This window comes from Bubalus kerabau, chromosome 14 (genome assembly GCF_029407905.1).
Source record: "Bubalus kerabau isolate K-KA32 ecotype Philippines breed swamp buffalo chromosome 14, PCC_UOA_SB_1v2, whole genome shotgun sequence".
Taxonomy (NCBI): Eukaryota; Metazoa; Chordata; class Mammalia; order Artiodactyla; family Bovidae; genus Bubalus; species Bubalus kerabau.
Genome location: NC_073637.1, coordinates 17,146,370 through 17,171,999, shown reverse-complemented (window position 1 = coordinate 17,171,999; position 25,630 = coordinate 17,146,370). Strand labels below are relative to the sequence as shown.

The following is a 25,630-nucleotide window of genomic DNA, read 5'->3' as shown; positions in this document are numbered from 1 at the left end:
GAACACAGAAACTAGTGGTAATAGCCATAAATGTATAGTCAGAAGCTGGAACGATAAGGTATGAATAAACTATTATGTGATCTGGTGAGGATCAGTGTACCCTTGGTAGAAGAGGTGACAATTCAATTCTGCTCCAAAAGGCAGAAAGGATTTGTACATAAGTCTTAGAGTTTAAAATATGCAGTCCAGGGTTACAGTAAGGTGAACAAAAGGCACTGGTCTTAGCCCTCAATAAATTCTAGGAAGTTTCAGTTTTTTTTTTTCTTTCCTAACAAGGTCCATCTTTCACCCGTGAATCTCGCAGACTTCTACTGTCCCTCTAGAATGCCTGTCCTGGACAAAATTCATGTAACTTGCCGGAAGGCCTTGCTTGATTCACTCCAGGCAGAGTGAAGGACTGCCTTCCGTTTCCATGGTTCCCTCCCCGCCCACCCACTTTTTCAGGGCACTTATGACACATCTCTGTTTATTTTACTTCTTTGACCCGCACCCTTCACCGTTTCTGACTTTGAGGAAAAAAAAAAAAAAAAAGGCAGCGCGCATAAGTGTATCTTCAGCCTGGGTACAGTGACAAAGTGCACAGTTGCCTGACAATTTGGGGTAACGGAACACCTGGCATATCCTCTTTCTTCCTCTGCCAGACGCCTGCCCACACCTTCTTGCAGATTCAGCCGTGAACGTCACGTTCTCCACGCACCTGTAGCTTTTTCTACCGCCCCCTAGGCATGTAGGCATTGGCCAGAAAGGCTGTGCCTGATTCCTCTCTATGACACCTGGGCCCGGCACTTAGCGACCCGTCCACAGAGGGGCCAGAAGAATGACTTGCCGAGGCCGCGAAAGCACCGCGGGGTTTCCTCGGAACCAGCTCCACCTCTTTCTGGGTAGGATCCCAGCGGCTGGGCCCGTGACACTCAGGGCATGACGCCCACCAGCCCCACTCCCTCTAGAGCCAGCCAGTGCTTTCTCATCCGCCCATCCGGCGGCAGGCGCCCATCCCCACGCCCCCACCCGACACCACGCAACCTCGTCCTAGCGCCTCTCTGGGCGTCACCGCGCGAGCCGCGCCGCCTGCGATTGGCCAAACACGGCATAGCGCCATCTCGGCCTACAAGCGGTGCTCGCCCTCATTGGCTGGTGGCGGCAGGGGGCGGTGACGGTGGGCGGAGCCCCGCCCTCTGGTCCCTCGCCGGGGTCGAGCCCAAACGCCGGCGAGGCTCACGCGGCCCGGCGACTAACTAGGCGCCCGGCGGTTACTCTGGTTACTGCGGAAGCGCTGCGCTGGGAGGGCTGCCGCCGCCCGCGAGGGATGCTGGTGATGAGTCGGTCGGGAGCCGCCGCCGCAGCTGCTCTCTGAGGGGGGAGCGCCCTGGAAAGTGCCGTTCAGCTGGGTGAAGGTTCGGGGACCGGTCCCTCGGGAGCCGCAGGGAGGAGGAAGTCTGGAGGTGGGGGCTACGCTTCCCAGTCCTGGAGCCGCAGTCTCGAGTCCGAGGCCATCTTTGGTGGGAGAAGGCTGCCCCGTCCGACGTTTCCCTCTGAGCGTGGAGGTCCCGGGCAAGAGAAGGAGCTTTCTCCGCGCTGTCTCAGCCCTCGAGCTTTCCGACCCGGTGAGGCCGCAGTTCCCCAGCGCAAGATATTTCTTTGATGTTTGTCTCCCTGTTGCTCTTCCAGAAGGACACCTGCTGCTAGTGAGCGAAAGAGCAGTTTCACTGCACAACAAGCCAACGACAAAATTTAATACATTATCAGGAATTAACCCCCCAGGACCCCCAGCCCTCCCAGCACCCCCACCCCCCATAGGTGGATTGCGTGAAAGGGGAGAGTCTGATCGGGAGCTGTTGGAGATTGTTAAATACTCTTCTTTAAATCCTGGAGAACGTTCCCGTCTTCACGTACTTTTATACCAACTTTATATGATTTTGTAAATTCCTCTGATTTGAATTGTAATCTCGTGACGGTGTTTCCTGGACTTTAGCCGTTCCCCCGCGCTCCTTTTTGGCAACACATTTTGGGGAGAGCATCTAAACACCAAAACCCTACCAGGGGAAAAAAAAAAGGATCTCCTGACGTTGATCCGGAGTCACCGAAGAAGCCTTTAAACCATGTGGACTTTTCTTGGCATCGCCACTTTCACCTATTTTTATAAGAAATGCGGAGACTTCGTCTCTCTGGCCAACAAGGAGCTGTTGCTATGCGTGCTGGTGTTCCTGTCGCTGGGGCTCGTGCTGTCTTATCGCTACCGGAGCGGGGCCCTCCTCGGGCGCCGGCAGAGCGGCTCCCAGTTGGCGGGCTTCTCCTATATTCTGTCAGCCTTGCCTTTCATTGGCTTCTTTTGGGCCAAGTCCCCCGCTGGATCAGAAAATAAAGAGCAGCTGGGGTCTAGGAGGGTAGGTTGAATTCGAAGTGGGCACATGTATGAGTGTCTTGTATTAAAATTAGGACTGCGATCACCCAGATGTAAATACGGTAATTTAAAGGGTGAAAGGCTGCAAGTTAGATATTCTGGTACGAATTCTGACATAGATGGTTTTGGTATTTTTGTTTTGTTTAAGCTCTTGACTGTTCTTGACCACATCCTTGGCTCTCTTAGAAATGATGGAAAACCTTTGTTTCATTTAGTGTTGGTGCGGAGCTAAACGAACTGGGTTTGATTAAGGAAAGGTGAAATGTTCAAGTCAGTAGGACTGAATCTCTCTGTGATGGAAAAATAGTTTTATTTAAATCCTTTGGTAAGGATTGTGTTTGAACCTGGGAAGAAAGAAGAAAGCTGCTGCAGGTAAGCCCGTTGCTAATAAGAAGGGACAGCTGCCTGGGGAAAGTCACAGAACAGCTGGAAGAACTGGCAGAGTAAAAATGTTCAGTGTTTTAAAGTCTTAGGCAAAACACCCTCCTCTCCCCACATTAGTGGAGCCTTGAGTAAATCAGTGTCCTAGGTTAGGTGAATAATTAATGTTTGGTCCCTGCAGAGACAGTAGAGGAGGACAATGGTGAGAGATATGAGAGGGGGAAAAGATAGTTGAGGCCAGAATATTTAGGGCCTGTTGGCCTTGGGTGTTTATACTTTTCCCCAAGAGCACTGGAGTATTAAAGTATGCCAGTAGTGATATTTGATTTTTACTTGTTATTTATTTATTATTTTTTTAAGTCTTTATCCAATTTGTTACAATATTGCTTCCATATTGTGTTCTGGTTTTGGTCACGAGGCATGTGGAATTTAGTTCCCCGACCAGGGATCAAACCCACATCCCCTGCATCGGAAGGCGAAGTCTTAACCGCTGTACTGCCAGGAAAGTCCCTGACTTTCACTTTTTACAAAGAACATTCTAGTTTCTGTGTGGAGAATGGATTGTAGGAGGCTAAGAATGGAAGCAGGGATGTGTGCTGAGAGACTCTTGCAGTAGGCCAAGTAAGGGATGCTGGTGACTTGACGTGAGTGAGCGTGGCCTACACAGTCATTCACTCCTTCAGGGTTGCGGAGCCATACAGATCAACACAGTTTAAGACGAGAGGGGGTTTAGTTTAGAAGTTTTGCTCCACCACTGCTGACTGTGAGACTGGGCAAGTTACTAACTTTCTGGAAGAATCAGTTACCTCTTCTGTTAGGTGGAAACGGCACTAACCTTGCTGGTAGGTAGCGAATTGATTGATTTAATGTTTGCAAAATGCCTGGTACATAACTGACTGGTAAATAGTAGTTATTCGTATTAGTCTCCATCTGTTAGGAACCTTTGGAATGGTGCTAAATTCAGTGATGGGGTAGGTGTGGGTTGGAGGAATGGGAGGGTAAGGGAATCTTTAATCTTCAGTTTGAAGTCTTTGCTACTGTTACCTGAGATGATGTTCCTCAGGGCCACTGAGCACTAGTCCAGGAGGTTGGAATGCCATCATACTGAAGAGTAATTTGGCGGTTGGAAGTTGAATTACAGCAGTCAGTATTGGTTCCATTTTGCAAACACCCCAGGCTCTCTGCTTGTTTCCTTAATTCCTGGGAGTCGGTAGACTGTATTAAGTTCCCATTAGTGCTTCATCTACTGACCAGGCTCTGAAAGGCAACTTGCTCCAAAGTCCTCCTTCCAGGATTGTGTATGTGTGTTTGGAAAGGCTAATAAATGATGGCTAAAATGACAAGTGAAAGTGGCTCAGGTGTGTCTCTTTCTGACTCCGTGGACTGTAGCCCTGCAGGCTCTTCTGTCCAGGGATTCTCCAGGTAAGAATACTGGAGTGAGTTGACATTTCCTTCTCCAGGGGGTCTTCCTAACCCAGGGATCAAATCTGGGTCTTCTGCATTGCATGTAGATTCTTTACCATCTGAGCCACCAAAATGACAGAAGGGGTTTTCAATATAGTCAGTTGTTCTGGCTATTAATACTGAAATAGTAGGTTCTGTTGTGAAAATGTAATTTTTCTAAGAGAAATGATTAAAAAAGAAAACAGTGGACAGGGCCCAGGTCATTGTAGAGGCCAGATGAATATTAGATCACAGAGGTTTAAAATTCTAAAGGATTTTAGGTTTTCTCTCCTTCCTTTTTGCCTGACAAAAATGTTTGTTCTTATTCCTAAACTGTAGGGCCACTTGTTTGACCAAGTTCCCTTAACAGTATCAGAATGGGGGAAAAAGGAAGGTAAATGTGTTCTTCCTTTTGGACGACAGAGGATGAGGTAGTTAGATGACATCACCGACTCTATGGACATGGGTTTGAGTAAGCTCCGAGAGTTGGCAATGGACAGGGAAGCCTGGCGTGCTACAGTCCCTGGGGTCACATGACTGAGCAACTGAACTGAACAGAACTTTTTGCCTGAGGGCTTCCCTGATAGCTCAATTGGACATGACTGAGTAACTTTCACTTTTTTGCTTGAGGTCTTTTATTAAAACCCTTTCAAAATGACATTTAACCTTATCTTAATTGTTAAGGTCAGAGAACCCCAGGAAGATGGTTCCTTGCAACTCTGTGTATGAATGTATTCATATTTGTGACTCCACATACCAACAAAAAATGCTTACTTATTATAATACTGAATTATTCATTAAAAAAAAAAACTGTAATAGGTACTGTTATACTCAATGGGCATAAATCTCTCAAAACAGCCCTTTTTCATCTTGTAATCAAAGGTATGGTTTTTACTGTCAGCCCAACCAGTGATAGCTTTAATGTTTGTTCTTATTCTTAAACTGGAGGGTCACTTGTTTGACCAAGTTCCTTTAAGAGTATCAGGATGCGGGAAAAGGAAGGTAAATATGTTCTTATATGTCAAGGACTAAAACTGAGAACAGGTTGAACTCCAAGGGACAGAATGAGTTATTCTCTTGGAATTGTAAGGTATGTATTCTCAATTAATAGATCCCTGGTCAGAATTTGACAGTCTTTTTGTTATATAAACAGTGATTTTAGATTAAGATAGATTTTTCAGATGAAAATCAAGAGGGAGAAAATGAAGACAAATAGTGGAAATATCTAAAGGGTGCATGAAATCATATCAGAAGCTGTACATGATTTGTATCTGGTGGATGCTCAGTATGTATATGAAGAATTGAGTAAATAGGGTAGAATTTTGCCTGTAAGACTTAGAAGTCCCTTGTAACCATATCTTATAATTGGCCTATTGTATATTTCTAAATATGTGACAGCATTTTCTAAATATATTTGGAAGATGGAACATAAGTTTAATTTTACTGGGGTATTGTTATCCATTTTTGTTTAACCAGTATTTAGATATTATTGTTTTTTATATATGATCTGGATTTAAAAACATAACTGTTCATTTGGTTTGATAATATTTAGGGTATGTGAAGTGAAGTCGCTCAGTTGTGTCTGACTCTTTGTGACCCTGTAGACTGTAGCCTACCAGGCTCCTCTGTCCATGGGATTTCCCAGGCAAGAATACTGGAGTGGGTTGCCATTTCCTTCTCTGGGGGATCTTCCCGACCCAGGGATCGAACCCGGGTCTCCCGCATTGGAGGCAGACACTTTAACCTCTGAGCCACCAGGGAAGCAAGCCCATTTAGTTTTTACCTAAGATGCAAGTGTTCACTGTGCCTGTATAGTAGTAGTATGATTTAAAGACAACAAATGTGACTACATAATTCATTTTTTTTTTAACAGTGCAAAAAAGGGACCAGTATTTCAGAAACAACCTTAATAGGAACAGCTGCCTCTACACTGACCTCTTCTCAAAATGATCCAGAAGTTATCATCGTGGGATCTGGCGTCCTCGGCTCTGCTTTGGCCGCAGTGCTTTCCAGAGATGGAAGAAAGGTGACGGTAATTGAGAGAGATTTAAAAGAGCCTGACCGTATCCTTGGAGAATTTCTGCAGCCAGGTGGTTATTATGTCCTGAAAGACCTTGGTCTTGAAGGTAGGTTCATAGTGATTTTTAGGAGTTAATGTGGCATAAGCAAGCACTCTGCTATGACTGGTAAAAGAGTATTCCATTTTATCTTCATGTATAAAGGTTACACATTTATCAACAAATTTGCATGAAAATGAAGGCAAAGGAGAGGATAAGCATGAGGAAACATGAAGTAGCCTTTGTGAGATAAAAATGGCTAAAAAATTGTAATGGTCAAAGTTGAAGACTGGAAAACTTCAACTTGGAATGAGGAATGAAATTTAGTGAAAGGTGAATGAACTATCATTTGTAGAGTGCATGTGATGTATCTGTGATGTATCCTTTTATTTAAGGATCATTCATCCATTAATCCAGTGCTTTTTAAATACTCTTCATTTAGGAAGTATTTTTGCTGTTTGCTTTGTATGAGGTGCTATACTGGGTGCCAAGGATAAACTGGCGAATAAGATCAGTGATCCTGTCTTGGGGTTCAGAGTGCTAAATAGGTCTGGAAATTGAGAGAGAGCTTGCTTGGCATTTAGGGTGGGCATGATGTAGTAATTACCAGCATTGATTTTGGCACTAGATTGCCTGGGTTTGAATACAGCTTAGGCACTTAAAAAGCTGTGTGATCTTGGATAAATTACTTAACCACCTGTGTGTTAAGTTTGTTGCTGTTGTTTAGTCTTTAAATCTGACTGTTCGTGCATGGACTGTAGCTCACCAGGCTCCTCTGTCCATGGGATTTCCCAGGCGAAAGTCCTAGAGTGAGTTGCCATTTCCTCCTGTAGGGGATCTTCCTGACCCAGGACAGAACATGTGTCTCCCGCTTTGGCAGGTAGATTCTTTACCTCTGAGCCACCAGGGAAATCTCTGTATTAGTTACTCATCTGTAAAAGAGGCACATTTAGAGTCCTTGACTCTATTAAGGTTATTAAGAGGATTAATTGAATTCAAGCATAAAGATAAAGCAGTCAGAACAATTCCTGGTATGTAGTAAGCACTATGTAAATGTTTGCTATTTTATTCAGTGTACTGAAGAGGAGACCAGTGTAGTCAGAAAGTATTGGGTAATGGGGAAAGGAGTGGGACTTGAGATTGAGATTGGAGAGTTAGGCAGCTGCTGGTCCTGCAGGACTTTGAAGGCAGTGGAAGAGGAGTATGACAGGATCCTGTTTATGCCTCTAAAGGCTTCAGAACTTGAGAGTTCTTCCAATGATGAACACTTCTTTTATCCCGACTCAGTACCTACGTGTGTGCCTGCTCAGACACGTCCAACTCTTTGCGACACTGTGGACTGTAGCCCGCCAGGCTTCTATGTCTATGGGATGCTCCAGGCAAGAATACTAGAGTGGGTTGCCGTTTCCTGTTCCAAGGGATCTTCCTGACCCAGGGATTGAACCCATGTCTCCTGTATTGCAGGAGGATTCTTTACCCAGTGAGCCATCTGAGAAGCTGCTCAGTACCTACATACATTCCTAAATCTGAGATTTATTTTACTTTTTAAATACTTGCATGATTTGACTCAAGTCTGCAATTCGCAGCTTGAAATTTCATTTCACAGTTTACCATTGAATCACATTCTGCACTTCAGTTCAGTCGCTCAGTCGTGTCCAACTTTTTACGACCCCATGAACCGCGGCATGCCAGGCCTCCCTGTCCATCACCAACTCCTGGAGTTCACCCAAACCCATGTCCATTGTGTCAGTGATGCCATCCAACCATCTCATCCTCTGTCATCTCCTTCTCCTCCTGCCCTCAATGTTTCCCAGCATCAGGGTCTTTTCAAATGAGTCAGCTCTCTGCATCAGGTGGCCAAAGTATTGGAGTTTCAGCTTCAACATCAGTCCCTCCAATGAACACCCAGGACTGATCTCCTTTAGGATGGACTGGTTGGATCTCCTTGCAGTCCAAGGGACTCTCAAGAGTCTTCTCCAACACCACAGTTCAAAAATGTCAATTCTTTGGCACTCAGCTTTCTTTACAGTCCAACTCTCACATCCATACATGACTACTGGAAAAACCATAGCCTTGACGAGACAGACCTTTGTTGGGAAAGTAATGTCTCTGGTTTTTAATATGCTGTCTACTGCTGTTGCTAAGTCGCTTCAGTGGTGTCTGACTCTGTGTGACCCCACAGACAGCAGCCCACCAGGCTCCCCCGTCCCTGGGATTCTCCAGGCAAGAACACTGGAGAATGTTGCCATTTCCTTCTCTAGCGAGAGCTTATTGCCAAGTCCAAATGGCATATGATGGTGGTTTGGACTAACACGTTAGCAGAGCATGTAAAGAGAAGTGGACAGGTTCGTGACCAAATAAAGAGACAGGAATGGCTTGACTTAGTAAAGGATTGGTGTGAGGTATGAGAAGACAGGGTATTAAAAAATGATTCTTAACGTTTTGATTTGAACAGCTGGTAGATGCAATGCCATTTGCTGATAAGAAAACCTGGAGAGGATCAGCTCTGGGAGGAAGTTGGGGGACCCATGGAGATAGACAAGTGGACTATTTAGTTGAGAATATTAATCTCAAGTGCAGAGGAGTGAGTGCTTTGAGCGGCTGGGGTAGGTATTTCAGAGATGTCAGCATGTTTGTAGTGCTTAAAAGCCACAGCAGTGATGGAGACCAGCTGAGAGTGTGCAGAGAAAAAAGAGAAGACAGAATAAACCAAGTCCTGGGAAACTGACATTTAGAATTTGGGTGGAAGAAGAGAAGCTTGCTGGAGGACTGAGAAGGAGCCTGTAAAATGACAGGAAAGAGCCAGGAGCGTTTGGTGTCCTTAATCCAACAGAGGAAAGTGTTTCTCACAGGAGGGGATGGGTACATATCCAGAAAGGAAAGCAGCCATATCATGGTTTGCTAATGAAGGGTCAGGTCGGAACAGTGCATAGAAAGTGCCATGGGATTCGGCCATTTGGAGGTTGCCATGAGACTGACAAGGTGTTTCGGTGGAGATGTGTAGACGAAACCTGGACTGAAGTGAATGGGAGATGAAAAAACTTGAGGATAGCAAACTACTCTCCAGGAGTTTTTCTCTAACAGAAAACAGAAACAGGGCAGAGGTGACGTGTAGGTGCGAGGGTACAGGAGGGGTGTTTCGGCACTAGATAGAGCATGTCCGTGGGGTAGGAGAAGATCAGGCTGGCGGGGAGGTGACTAAAGGGGCGACATTCACTCTTTCATTTAACATATTTATCAAGCATCGGCTATATTGTAAGTACTGTTCTAGGTGCCGAGGCTACAGAAGTGAATAAAACAGGTTCCAGCCCTCACAGAGCATACATTCTAGGTGCTCGTGTAGAAGATGGTGATAAAAGATGAATAAATAAAATTTAGAGGCTATATTATGGTTATAAGCCCTTCAGAGAAGACTCAGAAAAGAGAGACAGGGAGTGTACTTCTAAATGATGCAGCGGGTGGGGGAAGGGAAAGCCTTACTGAGAAGGTGATGTTTAAGGGAAGGGGAAGGAGAGCCCTAGGGCTGTGTGGAGGCAGAGAAGCTCTTTCCAGGCAGAGAGAGCATCATGGGCTGAAGCCTGATGGGGAGGAGTGAGCCTGTGGCCTCTTTGAAGAGCAGGAAAGGAGAATTGTGTTGAATTGAGTGGTTTGAATTAGAGAAAAGGTCAGATGGAGAATGGAGACTGGATTCCCTGGTGGCCCACTATATGGATTAGATTTTTATTCCAAAGGGAAGCCATTGGAGAATTTCAAGAAGAGGAAATTACTAGATTTCACCTCTTAGAAGTATGATTAGAAGTATCAATTTAATGTATTCTTGTTAATGTGTAGAAGAAAAAGACTAGATCATGAAGTGGCAAGTCAGAAGCAGGGAGACCTGTTAGGAAGTTATTGCGGAAACTGAGAGTTGATGGCTTGGACCAGGGTCATGGCTGTAGTGGTGGGGGACTTGGTCACATTCTGGGAATATATTTGGAAGGAAGAGTCAGTAGGACCTGCTGCTGATGGATGAGATGGTGAGGGGTATGAGAAGGAAGAGTCGTGGTATTTAAAGAAGGCTAGATGGCGTTGCCAAGAAGAGGTGCAGGATGACTCCTGGAGTACTCTAAGGTAGAGAGCAGGTCAGTGAGAGCAGGAGTCGAATAAGAGGGCTGAGACTGAGAAGGGGCAGACAGAGAGGAAAGGCAAGAGACAGCAGGGCCCCAGCCCCAGCAGAGAGGATGGACCGCGAAGAAGGCAGGCCCCCGGCCTCTGCCCTTTCCCTGACCACCACCCTCCATGAGAGGGTTGCCAGAGACAGGTGGGACAGTACCCCGAGGCAGGGTTGTGTCACCTTTATCATTGTACATCAGGTGTGCATTTGATTGAGGTTCAGGATGCCATCTGCCTGACTGCCTGGTTAAGAAAGTGAAAGTGCCAAAGTCTATCATATTTGATTTCACCAATCAAATTGTGAGAGGCAGATGTTTCAAATCTTAAAGTAGACCTTATTTATATACTTTGTCTTAAGATAGCTAACCCAAGGAAAAATTTTACTATGCCACTACTGTATACTTTTTACATGTTCTGGTGTGTTCTAAATTGGCTAGTTTTAGCACTTAGAAGTTCTTGCAGAACTTTTAAGAAGGAAATGGAGAAGGAAATGGCAACCCACTCCAGTGTTCTTGCCTGGAGAATCCCAGGGACGGGGAAGCCTGGTGGGCTGCCGTCTATGGGATCGCACAGAGTCGGACACCACTGAAGCGACTTAGCAGTAGCAGCACTTAGAAGTTCTTGCATAATATGAGTTAAGAAAAATAAGTTTATTTCAGTAGCTGGACAAAACAAAAGTGGAAATACTAGATGGGTTTCAAACATGTAGGCTGGTAAAGATTGGCAGTTTGCCGAGATCCAAATTGAATACACTGCTAATTGGCAGCTTCTATGATACCTGTGTACTTTTCTCTGACTGAATTTTAGCTGGAATAATTTAGAAGCCAAACCAAAAAACTAACTAACTTGGCTCCTAGGTGGGATGTTTGACAAGTATTCATCCAGCTTGTCCCTGACTGGACTTTAAGTGTAACTAAAAAGCATATCAGAAAAAAGCTGATTTATTTTGATCTAGGCATAGATATGTGGTAAAATTGTTTATTATAAAGTTTTTCTTTCGTCAGAAATGAAATTATTTTAATAGACTTAATCCTCAATATTGTATTTTAATGTATTTAAATATATTTGCATTATGTGACTTTTAAAATACATGCTCAAGTCACCTTGCTCACAAACATTTCTAATACTGTTATCCATTCTTTAACATAATTTTAAGCCTGTTCATAGTATTTTCTCAGTTAATACTTTATAATGTACTTTACCTAATTTATATTCATATTTAGGTTATTTACAATTATTCTTTACATTTATTCTTTATTAGAGGTAACATGAATCTGTTTTTGTATATAGTTTCAAATAATTACTAAAAATGTGAATTGTATCTTTAGGATGAATATCTTAGATGGATTACAAGGCTAATACTGTTTCATTAAAAGGTGCTAACTTCTTGGTTCTTGATAGTTTTGCCGTACTTATTTTCTAAAATGTTACGAGTCTATGATATGACCAGTAATATATACAGTTTATCCATTTTATCATTATTTCACCAGCAACTTTGATAGATTTGGTGTCTTCTTGTTTCCGTTTTATTTCATTGATTTTTTTTTTTTTTTTAAATCAAGTTTTGAACATTGTTTTCCTGACATGTTCAATGTTTCTCCGTAGTATGAATCATCTGTACATTTTCCCTGTTATTATTAGGGTCTGAATATTTTTCCTATGAATTTTAATGAATACATTTTATATGTATATATTTACCTTTTATGATATTACAAATTTGCTAAGACAGTTGTCTTCCAGAAGCATTAAGGTTCTGAAATATTTCTGTTACCGTCCAGTCCTCCAAATGGCGTCATAGCTTTATGAACACAGAAACTCATTTTCCACGTCTGTATCCTCTTGGTGGTTAGTGTAACTCTGGGCATATAACAAAAAACTGACTTTTTAAAAAAACTGTATTGTTTTGCAGATACAGTGGAAGGTATTGATGCCCAGGTTGTAAAAGGCTACATAATTCATGATCAGGAAAGCAAAACAGAGGTTCAGATTCCTTTCCCTCTGTCAGAGAACAATCACGTGCAGAGTGGAAGAGCTTTCCATCATGGAAGATTCATCATGCGTCTCCGGAAGGCAGCCATGGCAGAGCCCAAGTAAGGCTCAGCTTCCGATTTTGGTGTTAAACATGTTTAACTTGGCCTTTGTACAAATACTGTTTTATGCATTTTCATAAGTGTTTGGGTATAGGTTAGAGCATAGCTGCTGTACTAGAATAAACCATAAGTTAGAAGAATGTTAATTCTTCAGCCTTTGTTCAGAATATCATATAGATCGTTTGAATGATTAGAACTATTGAGAATTTTCCTATGATTCAATGTGTGATTTTTATGTGGTTCGAAATGAGAGGATGTAGTCATTGTAATTAAGTTCATATTTGGGAGTTGTGGGAGTTGGGGATATGTGCCCATTTGGGAGTTGGAGTTTGTGGTTATGGTGCTTTTTATTAAAAGTCAGGACAGAGGAGTTTAAAGAGAAAATCCCTGTTGCATTCATACTAAGGACCTGGACTGACAGGACTGGCTGGGTGTCCCTCTCTCTCTCTCTTTGAATTATAATTGATGTACAATAGTATGTAAATTACAGATGTACAGTGTAGTGATTGACAGTTTTAAAGGGCTTCTTTTAATTATTAGCTTATATTTACTTCTAGCCCTGTATACTATAATTGCGGTTTAAGTTTTAAACATGAGAATCTTCATGTCATCGACAAAGGCTTGAAAGTGAAAGTGCAAGTCACTCAATCGTGTCCAACTTTTTGCGACCTCATGGACTGTATAGCCAGAATACTGGAGTGGGTAGCCTTTCCCTTCTCCAGGGGATCTTCCCAACACAGGGATTGAACCCAGGTCTCCTGCATTGCAGGCGGATTCTTTACCAGCTGAGCCACAAGGGAAGCCCAAAAATACTGGAGTGGGTAGCCTATCCCTTCTCCAGCGGATCTGCCTGACGCAGGAATTGAACTGGGGTCTCCTGCATTGTAGGCGGATTCTTTACCAATTGAGCTATTGGGGAAGCCCTGATAAAGGCTTAAATGCTTAATGTTGGCTTAAATGTTGATAAAGCAAAAGGAGAAATGAATTGATTATTCTTAGAACTTGAAGAATTTGATATCTATGAAAGTAGAATATATTCATTTTAGAAAAATAGAAAAATACTTAAAAATATAGAGGAGATTGTAAAAATTATCCATGATATATTTCTTGTGTATATTCATCAACACAACAAAACTCTTGTGGGTGTGTAAAATTTTTCTGCGTGTATTTTATTTTTTAATGAATTGAGATAAAACCTCATGTTACTTTTTAAAATGCTTTTCTGAAAAGTCATTACATTAGTTACATATATTCCATCTTAAAAAATTAGAAAATTATAACCCCACCTAATTCTATAACCCATTGATGTTTTTGCTTTTTGTCATTCCAGCCCTTTTTCTATGTACATGTGTGTCCAGTTTAGGGTAAACTGGAGATAGGAGAAAGGAATTTTTCATTCCTTATTTAAATTTTTCTTCAGTTGTGCTACCATAGAATTTGTTTATTTATCTTTTAGTGCAAAGTTTATTGAGGGCACTGTGCTGCAGTTAATAGAAGAAGATGATGCTGTGATGGGAGTTCAGTACAAGGATAAAGAGACTGGAGACATCAAGGTGAGATGTAGCAGATATTAGCTTTTCCTGAGAGATTTTTATTTTCTTTTTCTCCCACTCCTTTAAGAAAAGTAGGCCCACAGATTTATTATTCATCAAATGGACTGAGATCTCTCCAAACTCTGCACTACAATGCAACATGTTGTTCTTTAGAGCACTGTAGCATGCTGTTCAAGTAACTTTGGAAACAAACTCCATGATGTTAACTGTATTAAAAACAAATGAGAAATGTACCCTAGTGGAGAGGTAGAGGGGAACTGGAAGATGCAAAAAGGAAGGATTCAAGCATGAGAGAAATAATTATAATAAAACAAACTATTGTTGAAATAAGAAAGATAAAAACTAAGAGACTCTCTGGGGAAATAGCTGAATAAAATAGTTTCCAGTATTTGCTCATGTTGGTTTAGAACAGAGGAGAAAGTCAAAAGCCTATCTGTTGATTCTTACATAGGGTAGCTACCTCCTAGGAATTACACTCTAATGCAGGCGATTGCAAGGTAATATAAGTATATACATCCATGTGTACAAAAATTCTTCTGAGCCGTAGCCATTGATTGAAAGCACTATGTGGGGTTAAAAAATTCTAGAATGTGGCTAGTCCTTGGGATTTGTAATATGATTCAGTTTTCTATGGGCTGTGCTTGCTTGTCCCAGTTTCCCCCAGTGTCCATCGAAGTGACTTAATCCCAGGTGGTTTGGAATGGTAGGACTTTGGTGGAAGGTGATCTCAAGGGGAAGTGTCTCTAAAGATGGGTCATTCATTAACCTCAGCCCATGTGAGAGCTCCTTCATGAGAGCATTATCTCCAGGTACTCTGTAATGTCCCATAATGTGTTTAAATTTGTTTATGTACACTTTAAAAGAACAGGGTTTTCACTGTGTATTTCTCACCATTTAGCTGAGTGTTCTTTGTTTTTGTTGTAGGAACTCCATGCTCCATTGACTGTTGTTGCAGATGGACTTTTCTCCAAGTTCAGGAAAAACCTGATCTCCAATAAAGTTTCCATTTCTTCACATTTTGTTGGCTTCCTTATGGAGGTATTATAGAAATGCAATTGTAGAAGATAAAAGCAACCTGAAATTTGCAAGTTATTAAAAATATTTTATTTATTTTCCTAGAATGCACCGCAGTTTAAAGCAAATCATGCCGAACTTATTTTGGCTAACCCAAGTCCAGTTCTCATCTACCAAATTTCACCTAATGAAACTCGAGTACTTGTGGACGTCCGAGGAGACATGCCAAGGAATTTGAGAGAATACATGACTGAAAATATCTACCCACAGTTACCTGGTAAGAGTAGTATTTCACTGCATTGTAATCTAGTCTGTAAGTCAGTCTCACAAAAGACTCGCCATCTCCAATTCTCACTAAAGCTTTGTCTAAACTAGGCTGAAAGATGAGAATGGCAGCTGAAAAATTTCATCTAATCAGTCAGATACAGTGGAGCTGAATAAACTACTTAAACTAGCACATAAAAAAATCTCCACAGAAAATAAAGAAAATAGTTTCAATATATTTTTTCATAGTAGTAATAAAAATGTAGTTTTGTGAGTAATCATTAATAGTGGCATATATGGTATTTTTTAAGGTAGTCTGGATAACAATCTAGATATCTGAATTCTTGAAATATCTCTTATACGTAATTTTTGTGGTTGGTTTTTGTAGAAATGATAGCTGCCATCTATTAATTGTCTACTATGTAAGAGGTGTTTTACAAACATAATTTAATCTACACAACCAAATGGTCCCTATTTAGCAGATGAGGAGACTAAGATTCAGAGAGGTTAATGAGCTTCTCCAAACATAAAGCGTTAGTAAGGGGCAGAGCCGAGGTTGGAAGCAGGTCTGTGTGCTCATACCTCCCTGCCCTGGGAACACAAGTGCTATGAGGGGTCTTAAAGATCTTTTAGTTTCGAGTTGAGTACAGAAAGGCTTCATGAGATTTAACGTCTTTGTTAAACCCTCACTAAAATTATTTTTTGAGAATGGGAAGATGTAAGAAAGACATGTAACAAAAATTATTAAGAATATTGATAAAATTGAAAGGAAAACTCTGCTCGGAAATTATGATTATAGTAATAGCAGATTATCCTGGATGTAAGTATATTTGTTTAAATATTCTGGGTTTCAAGTTAGTTTTTAAACTAAGGAACATTAATTTTTAAACTAAGCAAAAGCACCGTTTACTAACAGAATATCAATAGAAATTAAGGTACACATGGACCAATTTAGATTTTTAATAATGACATTTTCAGTACTTAAATACATTTTCACTCAGTTAAGCCATTTTGAAGCTTTCAGATGGAAAGAATTATGTGTATTTAGGAAGAGGATAATTAATAATGTGGTATTTTTAGCATCTTTTTCTTTTACTGTAGATTGTTTTTTTCCCCCAGTCCAAAGCATAGCTGGAGAAGACTGCCCTGTGATCAGGGAGAGAAACGTTTGCAGGTTTATGTTCATATTAGTTAGGTTATGGAAATTCTATTCATTGGAGGAAGAGAATAGTTTCAACACAGTCATTCTGCTCTTGTTTTCCCAGATTACAATGGGAATTGTAGGAAAAGCAAGTTCATTTTCTATAAAGTGGAAGCATGAAACTTTGAAATTGGGAAGTATCACAGAGATGAACTAATCTGTTTCATTCTAGGTGAAGACACTAAAGCTCCTCAAGAGATAGTACTGTCTACATCTAACCCTTTGTTTTTTTTTTTACTGTACACATACCCTCCTGTTGTTTGTGAATTGGTGGTTATTTCATCTGTTCTTATAGAATATGGTGCTGACAATAAAATAGGTGTTAAATATATACCTGTTGGTAATCATTTGGAAGAAAGGTGGGTGGTTTTTCTCCTTGTCTTATCATCTCATCTGGATTTCTTCCTCTAGGTTTTTGTTCATACAGCTCTGTATCTATTTACATCAATTTTTGCTTAGATTCCTTAGCCATCTTTTAGCAGGAACAACTATCTGCTTAATGAACAGTTCATTAATAATTAGTTCTCGACTTTTCACAAGGGATATTTGTAACCACCATCACAGATGTGTAGTATGTATTTGTGTATGCTTGATAAGAAAATGTGATAATTTGAAATGGGAATGTTATACACCATTTATTTGGCGGGGCGGGCTTCGTTGCAGATCACCTGAAAGGACCATTCCTAGAAGCCTCTCAGAATTCACGTTTGAGATCAATGCCAGCAAGCTTCCTCCCTTCTTCACCAGTGAACAAACGAGGTATTATCTTATTGGACCAATTTTATAAAAGATATTCCAAGTATTCTAATTCAGTATTCCAAATGACATGTATGTGGTACAGTTTATAATGTGGTACAGAAAATCGATTATTGCAATTAGTGCATAGTAATTAGTTTTATGATATTTTTTATTTAGCATTGAGTATACATAGGTCACTGTTTGAGTTATTGAAAATGAAAGTTAATTAAATACAGTCCTTAATCTAGAGAAGGCAGTTTTCCAGTGAGAGATGTAAATAATTTCAGAACACTGCTGATAAATGCTGTAATGAAAGCCCACTCTTGGTACCCCAGATTCACTATGAAGGAGTGGAGTGTACAAGGCAGGGAGCGAGCCTGTGAACCAGGAAAGGTTATTAGGGGAGATGTTGCTCTGGAGACAAAGCTTGACAGTGAGATGAGGGACTTCTGAGTAGGCAGAACAACATCTGCAGACGCCAGGATGGCTGAGAAATGGTGGCACGTAAGTAGCTCCCTAGGCCCCTGGAGCGTAGGAGAGGTGGCAGAGTGGTAGAAAGGTAAGATAGTTAGCTTTAATCCTATAGACAGTGCAAAGTCATTGAAAAGTTCTTTTTTGTTTATAATATCTTTATTGAGAGATAATTCACAGATCACATAGTTCACCCATTTAGAGTGTACAGTTCATTGGTTTTTGGTATATTCATGGGTTGGTGGAACCATCACCACAATTTCAGAACGTTTTTATCATGCTGGAATGAAAGCATGTACCATTAGTAGTCACTGCTCATTTCCTCCTGAACCCCAGACCACCAGTAATTTACTTTCTGTCTCTATAGATTTGCCTGATCTGGACATTGCCTATAAACGTAATCTTACAATGTGGTCCTTTGTAACTGGCTTCTTTGAGGGTCATCCATGTTGTAACATGTATCAGTCTTGCATTTAGTTTTACGGCCCACTACTACTCTAGGCGTGGATATACTACATCTTGACTATTTATCAACTGATAGACATTTGGATTATTTCCACTTTTAGTTCATACCTGTGTATGAATTATTGTGTGGACTTTTATTTTCACTTTTCTTGGTTATATTCCTCGGAATAGAATTGCTGGGTCCTAACTGTCTCTAATGCTTTGAGCAACTGCCAAACTGTTTTCCAAAGTGGCTGATCCATCGTCCATTTCCATTAACGATATATGAGGGTTCCAATTTCTCCACATCTTCGACAACATTTATTAGTATCTGTCCTTTTGCCATAGCCATCCTAGAAGGTGTAAAGTAACAATAAAAGCAGAAGGTAGAGAAAGGATTTCGGTAACATCTAGGATGTAGAATACATGAAACTCAGTGATTAATGGTAATAAGAGAGAGCTAGGTCTCTTGGTGGATTCCAGGTTTCAGGCTTAGGTACTTTGCCAGCTATTGGCTGACATTGGACTTAGGGAAGTGTGGGGAGATAATGAGTTCATTTTTGGACACAGTGATGTGACAGATGGGAGGTCATTTGAGTGGCCAAGTGGAGGCCCATTGAAAACAGGAGTGTGGGGCCTGGAGGAGAGGTGTGAAGGAGAGCTATTGATATACTGTGGTTCCCGAACATAAACAGCTGTTGTTTGCTATGGAGAGACATGCATCACAATGTGCCAGTCATAGAAATAAACTATAATACAAAGCAGAATGAAAGCCAGTGCCGAACTGATACAAAGAGCATGCTTTGGGAACATATCCCAGTTGGTGGAATTGGGAATGTTCCATGGAGGAGGAGGAATAAAAGCTGGTTATAGCTAGTGGTTTCTAGTGAAGGTATTACACTAATACATAAAAAAACGTGGATTGAAATTTACAAGCTACTTTTTCATAATTTAATATATGTGTATTCTATAATTATATAGTATATTGTGACATTACAGAAAAAAATGATCCATAATTCTGCCACCTTACCACTTTTATTATGATTGTTTTATTTCCCTAAGAGAGAAAATTAAATACATGCTTTGTTTAACTGTCCCTTTAAGTCATGGGTCATGAACCAGGCTGACAATGGGCGGGAATCTTAAGAGTCAGGACTGCAGTCAGGAGGTACTGTACCTCGAGTCAGATTGCAGAGCTTTCTGCTTCTGTGGTTTTGATTCAAGGGGCTGGTTCAATCAAGGTTTCTTCTAAATTAACTTCTTCTGATGTGTTTGGAATATCTGCATATTCCCTTAGAACCATATCAGTTCAGTTCAGTTCAGTCGCTCAGTCGTGTCCGACTCTTTGCGACCCCATGAATCGCAGCACGCCAGGCCTCCCTGTCCATCACCAACTCCCGGAGTTCGCTCAGACTCACATCCATCGAGTCAGTGATGCCATCCAGCCATCTCATCCTCTGTCGTCCCCTTCTCCTCCTGTCCCCAATCCCTCCCAGCAACAGAGTCTTTTCCAATGAGTCAACTCTTCGCAGGAGGTGGCCAAAGTACTGGAGTTTCAGCTTTAGCATCATTCCTTCCAAAGAAATCCCAGGGCTGATCTCCTTCAGAATGGACTGGTTGGATCTCCTTGCAGTCCAAGGGACTCTCAAGAGTCTTCTCCAACACCACAGTTCAAAAGCATCAATTCTTCGGCGCTCAGCCTTCTTCACAGTCCAACTCTCACATCCATACAGGACCACAGGAAAAACCATAGCCTTGACTAGATGGACCTTTGTTGGCAAAGTAATGTCTCTGCTTTTCAATATGCTATCTAGATTGGTCATAACTTTCCTTCCAAGGAGTAAGCGTCTTTTAATTTCACGGCTGCAGTCACCATCTGCAGTGATTTTGGAGCCCAAAAAAATAAAGTCAGCCACTGTTTCCACTGTTTCCCCATCTATTTCCCATGAAGTGATGGGACCGGATGCCATGATCTTCTTTTTCTGAATGTTGATCTTTAAGCCAACTTTTTCACTCTCCACTTTCACTTTCATCAAGAGGCTTTTGAGTTCCTCTTCACTTTCTGCCATAAGGGTGGTGTCATCTGCATATCTGAGGTTATTGATATTTCTCCTGGCAATCTTGATTCCAGCCTGTGCTTCTTCCAGTCCAGTATTTCTCATGATGTACTCGGCATAGAAGTTAAATAAGCAGGGTGACAATATACAGCCTTGACGAACTCCTTTTCCTATTTGGAACCAGTCTATTGTTCCATGTCCAGTTCTAACTGTTGCTTCCTGACCTGCATACAGATTTCTCAAGAGGCAGGTCAGGTGGTCTGGTATTCCCATCTCTTTCAGAATTTTCCACAGTTTATTGTGATCCACACAGTCAAAGGCTATAGATCTCTATAATATGCAGGCAGCAAGTATTACTGTGAAATGCCAACAATCTTGATTTTTATCCCTTGTAAAAGACTTGCTTTTTATGCATAATGCCTTTTGTCTTTTTTTTTTTTTTTTCATGAAAGAGGGCTTACACATATTTTTGACATTGTGTGACTGAACCTTAGATTCACATGTGAGTTTTTTGAAAGCAGGGATCACGTTCCTGTCTTCACTGTATCCCTAGCATCTGGCACATATTAGTTACCCAATAAATAGTAATTGAATCAACTCTTGAATTTTTTGCCTGAGTACATTTTAGTTGTGGTTTAGTATTTTAATTGGTTTAGTATTTAGTATTTTAGTGTTCTAATTTACTAGCTGACATTCGTAATGTTTATAAATTATTAACAGTAGGGTTTTTTTGGCAGGGGGGAGGGGCTTGTTTTTTGTTTTCTTTGGATCTTAAAGGATGCTTCAAGATGACATCATGATCTAAGTTCTCTTTTTACAGGTGTTCTTCTTTTGGGAGATGCATATAATATGAGGCATCCTCTTACTGGTGGAGGAATGACTGTTGTTTTTAATGATATAAAACTGTGGAGAAAATTGCTGAAGGGTATCCCTGACCTTTATGATGATGCCGCTGTTTTCCAGGTAAGATATTCTTTGACAAAAATATCTCAAAATATATTTCTTTCTGGGGCCTAAGATGAATGGGGCTTTGCAGATAAGATCTGTACTTGGGAGCATGGTCCTTAGTAGTGATTCTTAAACAGTCTTGTTCAGGATTAAGAACGTGACTTACAACTTGTGAATCTTCTAGAATTTTTGGTTTGGAGGTTACATGGGCCACTTAGCCTCAGAGATGTAACTCGTTCCTCTGGAGTTTTTTTTTTTTTTTTTGATGGGAGTGTAAATGTTGAACAAGACATAATTTCTAGTAGATAGTCCTCAGGGTATCAGTTTAGGGGATTATAAATATAAGTTTGTGCTTTTTTTTTTTTTTAAACCCTTACCATATAATAGGTGATCTTTCTCTTTTTTAGGCCAAAAAATCATTTTATTGGGCAAGAAAAAAGTCTCATTCCTTTGTTGTGAATGTCCTTGCTCAGGCTCTTTATGAATTATTTTCTGCCACAGATGGTAAGTGCAGCTATTTTTGAATGACTTTTACTAAATTATAGATTTTTAGCACAAAAAGGGAACTGAATTACAAGAAATTAGTAATTAGGCCAGAAATAGAAATGTTTCCTGAGTTTGCCAACTTCCAAGTCAATAAGTCCTTTTTAACTCCATCCTTGAGCACAATTTTGGCTAATCACCATGTATCCACCACCATGTGTGTGAAACCGTCCCTCCTTAGACAACCTTAGTACCAGTACCTCAGTCATGTGCCATTATTCATTCCTCTGGTCCACATCACATCACGCATTCCCCAAATGCAGAAGATTGTGATGGAAGATCTTTCTGACCCTGAATTAAAGGGCAAGGTAGTGTTAATCCTTTTTCTTCCCAGACAGTAGTTTCAATTTCTTTTCGAAACAGTATTTTGTAAAATGAAAATGAGCTTCGTGTCAAACCTAGATTTTTGTCTCCTATTAAAATGCACAAGCAGAAGGTACCCACCTTTTACTCATGTGAAACATTCCCACTTTACTACTATAAGCCTTTGTTTCTGTTTCCGTATGGTAGAGGCTGATGGTCAGTCTAACATGAAGAAAAACATGACTTAGCAGAAACAGGGCTAGAGACGGAGGAAAAGTCACCCATGCCACTTCCCAGCCGTGGCCATGTAATGTACACATTAGTGAGCTGTGGGCTAGTGAAACGAGACCTTAAGTCCCAATACAAAATACAAAGTCTTTTTTTTTTTAAAGAACGTAACTCTAATCCCATTACCTCTGGTATTTGTAATATAAGAAAGCTATTTCTGTGGCCTGGCTGGGGTGCTAGTGTTCCTTGCTTTGGTGATCTGATTACCAAGGATGACACAGTACAGATACTTCGTGCAGCCCCTCTAACCATCATTCTTGCTAAAAGAAAAGACAACGTGTTGTGATTTGCCAAGCAAATCTCTTGCTAGTTGAGCATGAAAGTTACAGTGGCTGGTTGAGCAAGAAGAGAACTAAATTTGGAGTTTTTCTAAGCTCTTCTTTCTAAGCTTTTCTCAGCTCTCGAGTTTCTTAGAATTTGAATCTACCCACAAAACAACAGAGCTGTGAGATACTGAAGGAGGAATAGGCTTTATTGGAGTAAAAGTTTACCTGTTGTAATCTTTTTTATCTGTTGTAAAGAATAATCGAGGTATACTTGAAGAACGTTAATTCTATACTATTAAAAAACGGTTATTGATTATATTATGTTGTGAGTTTAATGAATTATTTTGAAAAGTATAATAAAATTGTACAGATATAAGGCATTATTATTCACTTGATAATTTAGTGTTCAGAAATATGCCCCAGGCATCTTAGAGACCGTGATTCTGGTTTCTAGAATTGTGTTTTTGTAAGAAAAGAATGTACAAAATATTTGGCATCACTTAAATGAATTTACAACACAATCAAGGAGATAGCTTTTAAATAACTCGTAACTTTCAAGGCCTACATGTTTAGTAATTATTTACTAGCAGAAAAAAGCTTATTCATTTGTGAATTACTATGTAGTCTTCACTATGAAATTTAAAAGAAATCTTGGGTGGCTAAAATGCTAACACTAGATTTTTAAGCAATCTGTGAGGTGTAATAAATGTTACATATTCATTTTTTTCTGACATATCATTAGCATCCCACGTAAATGTATGAGTATTTTGATTGAGAGTAATTTTAAACTTTTATTTTAGATTCCCTACATCAACTGAGAAAAGCCTGTTTTTTTTATTTCAAACTTGGTGGAAAATGTGTTGCAGGTCCGGTTGGGCTGCTTTCCGTGTAAGTTGCTCTGATGACACAGAAGAAACAGATACTCCAGATTTTCTTAGGACTGTTTGGTTTATGCTGTGCTGCTTAATTGCTCAGTCATGTCCAGCTCTTTGCAACCCCATGGACTGTAGCCCACCAGGCTCCTTTGTCCATGGGGATCCTCCAGGCAAGCATACTGGAGTGAGTTGCCATTTCCTTCTCCAGGGGATCTTCCTGACCCAGGGAGCAAACCTGCGTATCTTATGTCTCCTGGAGTGGCAGGCAGGTTCTTTACCACTAGTGCCACCTGGGAAGTTTGATTTATGAATCACTGCTGATTGCTCTACCTGCTGCATGTCATCATTTTATTATTGATTAGTATCCCAATCAAAATGTTCCCAGAGAAATGAAAAAAGGCAGTATTCAATCCTGCGTTTTAGTTCTGGGCAACAGTGTTGATCCTGAGTTGGTGAGTAGATGAGGCTAAAACCCTTGATGAAATTTAAGAGCAGCTTGCTTTTATGCCTGTGGGCTTATAGCCCTGACCTGATACATGGGAACCATGAATAATAGAGAAGTTTATATTTAACATTGAATTTTATTGAAGTGTGGAACTCATGAAACTCAGCCCTGACGGTGCAGACACATGTAGAATTACTCTTAGAAAGTCTGCAAAGTGCGATTCCTTATGGCTTTTCTCCTTTGTCCACTTTCTGAGTGTCAACACTGTTACCTTTTGAAAAATCTAGACTCCATAGGCCAGGCTGCTTCAGGCTGAGATCTCAAGATTAATGAAAGAAAGCAGCTCAGGACGTACAATTCATATAAACTAAGAGAAGTGACTGGCTTCTCTGACAGGAGTAAAGTCTAAGTAGTTTCTTGTAGGAAAAAATTATGTAATTTGTCCCTTGACCAGCAGATACAAGCTTGTAAAGTCCCCTAAAATGTTGAGTGTATATTTACCTTTATAGATGATACACAATTGGAATCTCTTTATCAGTCAGTTTTAATTTTGGGGTCTCACTTATATGTATATGTATTTTTTCCCATTACAGATTATCTCCCAATCCTCTGGTTTTAATTGGACACTTCTTTGGCGTCGCAGTCTATGCCACCTATTTTTGCTTTAAATCGGAACCTTGGATTACAAAACCCCGAGCCATTTTCAGTAGCGGTGCTGTATTGTACAGAGCGTGTTCTGTAATATTTCCTCTCATTTACTCAGAAATGAAGTACTTAGTTCATTAAGCTTAAAGGGGAACCATTTGTGAATGAATACTGGGAACTCGCCAAGTCTGCAGTGACTTGGAAGAGAGTGTATATAGCACAGTACTCCTCCTGCTTCTAAAGTGGGAATTCTTGGACCAAGATTGGGATTAATTTGTTTTTGAAGTTATTTTGTATATAAACATACATGTAAATATATACTTTAGTTTGCAATTTCAAATGAAGGGTAAAATAAGATAGATATTTAAAAGAAATGATTGTTACCATAAATTAGTGCTAACATTGAGGAGCTGCGGTTTGTCTTTTGAATTCAGTATTTGGGATGAGTCACTGTGGGACATGCAAATAAAATGAAGAATGAACTCTCATGTCTTTTTTTTTTTTTGGCCACACCCTGAGGCATGTGGTATCTTAATTCCCTGACCAGGGATCCAACCTGAGCCCCCTCCCTCCATTGGAAACACAGAGTCTTAACCACTGAACCACCAGGGGAGTCCTCTTTTTGTCTGTTGCTGTGGGCTTCTTTATATAACTTCATGAAAAAGAAAACCAAAGTGGAATGGGAAAATGCAGAGGGAAGCCTTTTCTGTTAAATAGCTCTTGATGTTGGGGAAGTTGCCTTAATATATCTGGACCTTATTTTCATGTATCCCTCTATCTCCCCTCACTTATCCAATTGGATAAGGTTCTGAGTTCCTGGAAAGAAAATGTCACATTCATATAAAAAGGGAATCAAGGGCTTTATATAAATTTCACTGGGTAACATTAATAAGCCAGGGTAGGCTTATTTCAAGGAACAGCGAACAGGGCTGTACACTGGAGTGTATGCCAGACTGTATATTGGATGGTACACTGGACATACATGAGTGTATACTGGACTCAACACTGGGTTGTACATTGGCCTGTACACTGGATGTACACGAGTGTATAT

The 25,630-nt window shown here is 40.7% G+C and overlaps 1 protein-coding gene across 1 annotated transcript; it reads left to right on the top strand.

Annotated features, from left to right (window-relative positions):
• The first annotated feature begins 525 nt into the window (after window positions 1–525).
• Window positions 526–25,067, top strand: SQLE (squalene epoxidase). The gene is made up of 11 exons (XM_055545799.1): window positions 526–2,384; window positions 6,099–6,351; window positions 12,344–12,524; window positions 13,981–14,077; window positions 15,002–15,115; window positions 15,197–15,368; window positions 17,220–17,315; window positions 21,087–21,229; window positions 21,622–21,718; window positions 23,415–23,502; window positions 24,528–25,067. Exons 1-11 carry the CDS (start codon window positions 2,100–2,102, stop codon window positions 24,718–24,720), a joined length of 1,719 nt encoding a protein of 572 aa, XP_055401774.1. The 5' UTR covers window positions 526–2,099; the 3' UTR covers window positions 24,721–25,067.
• The last annotated feature ends 563 nt before the right edge of the window (window positions 25,068–25,630 follow it).

Excerpts from the sequence above, each read along its gene's own strand:
- SQLE (XM_055545799.1), top strand. The coding sequence starts at position 2,100 with ATGTGGACTTTTCTTGGCATCGCCACTTTCACCTATTTTTATAAGAAA. Across the intron at positions 2,385-6,098 it reads AGCAGCTGGGGTCTAGGAGG|TGCAAAAAAGGGACCAGTAT; the intron begins GTAGGTTGAATT and ends TTTTTTTAACAG. Across the intron at positions 21,719-23,414 it reads ATTATTTTCTGCCACAGATG|ATTCCCTACATCAACTGAGA; the intron begins GTAAGTGCAGCT and ends CTTTTATTTTAG.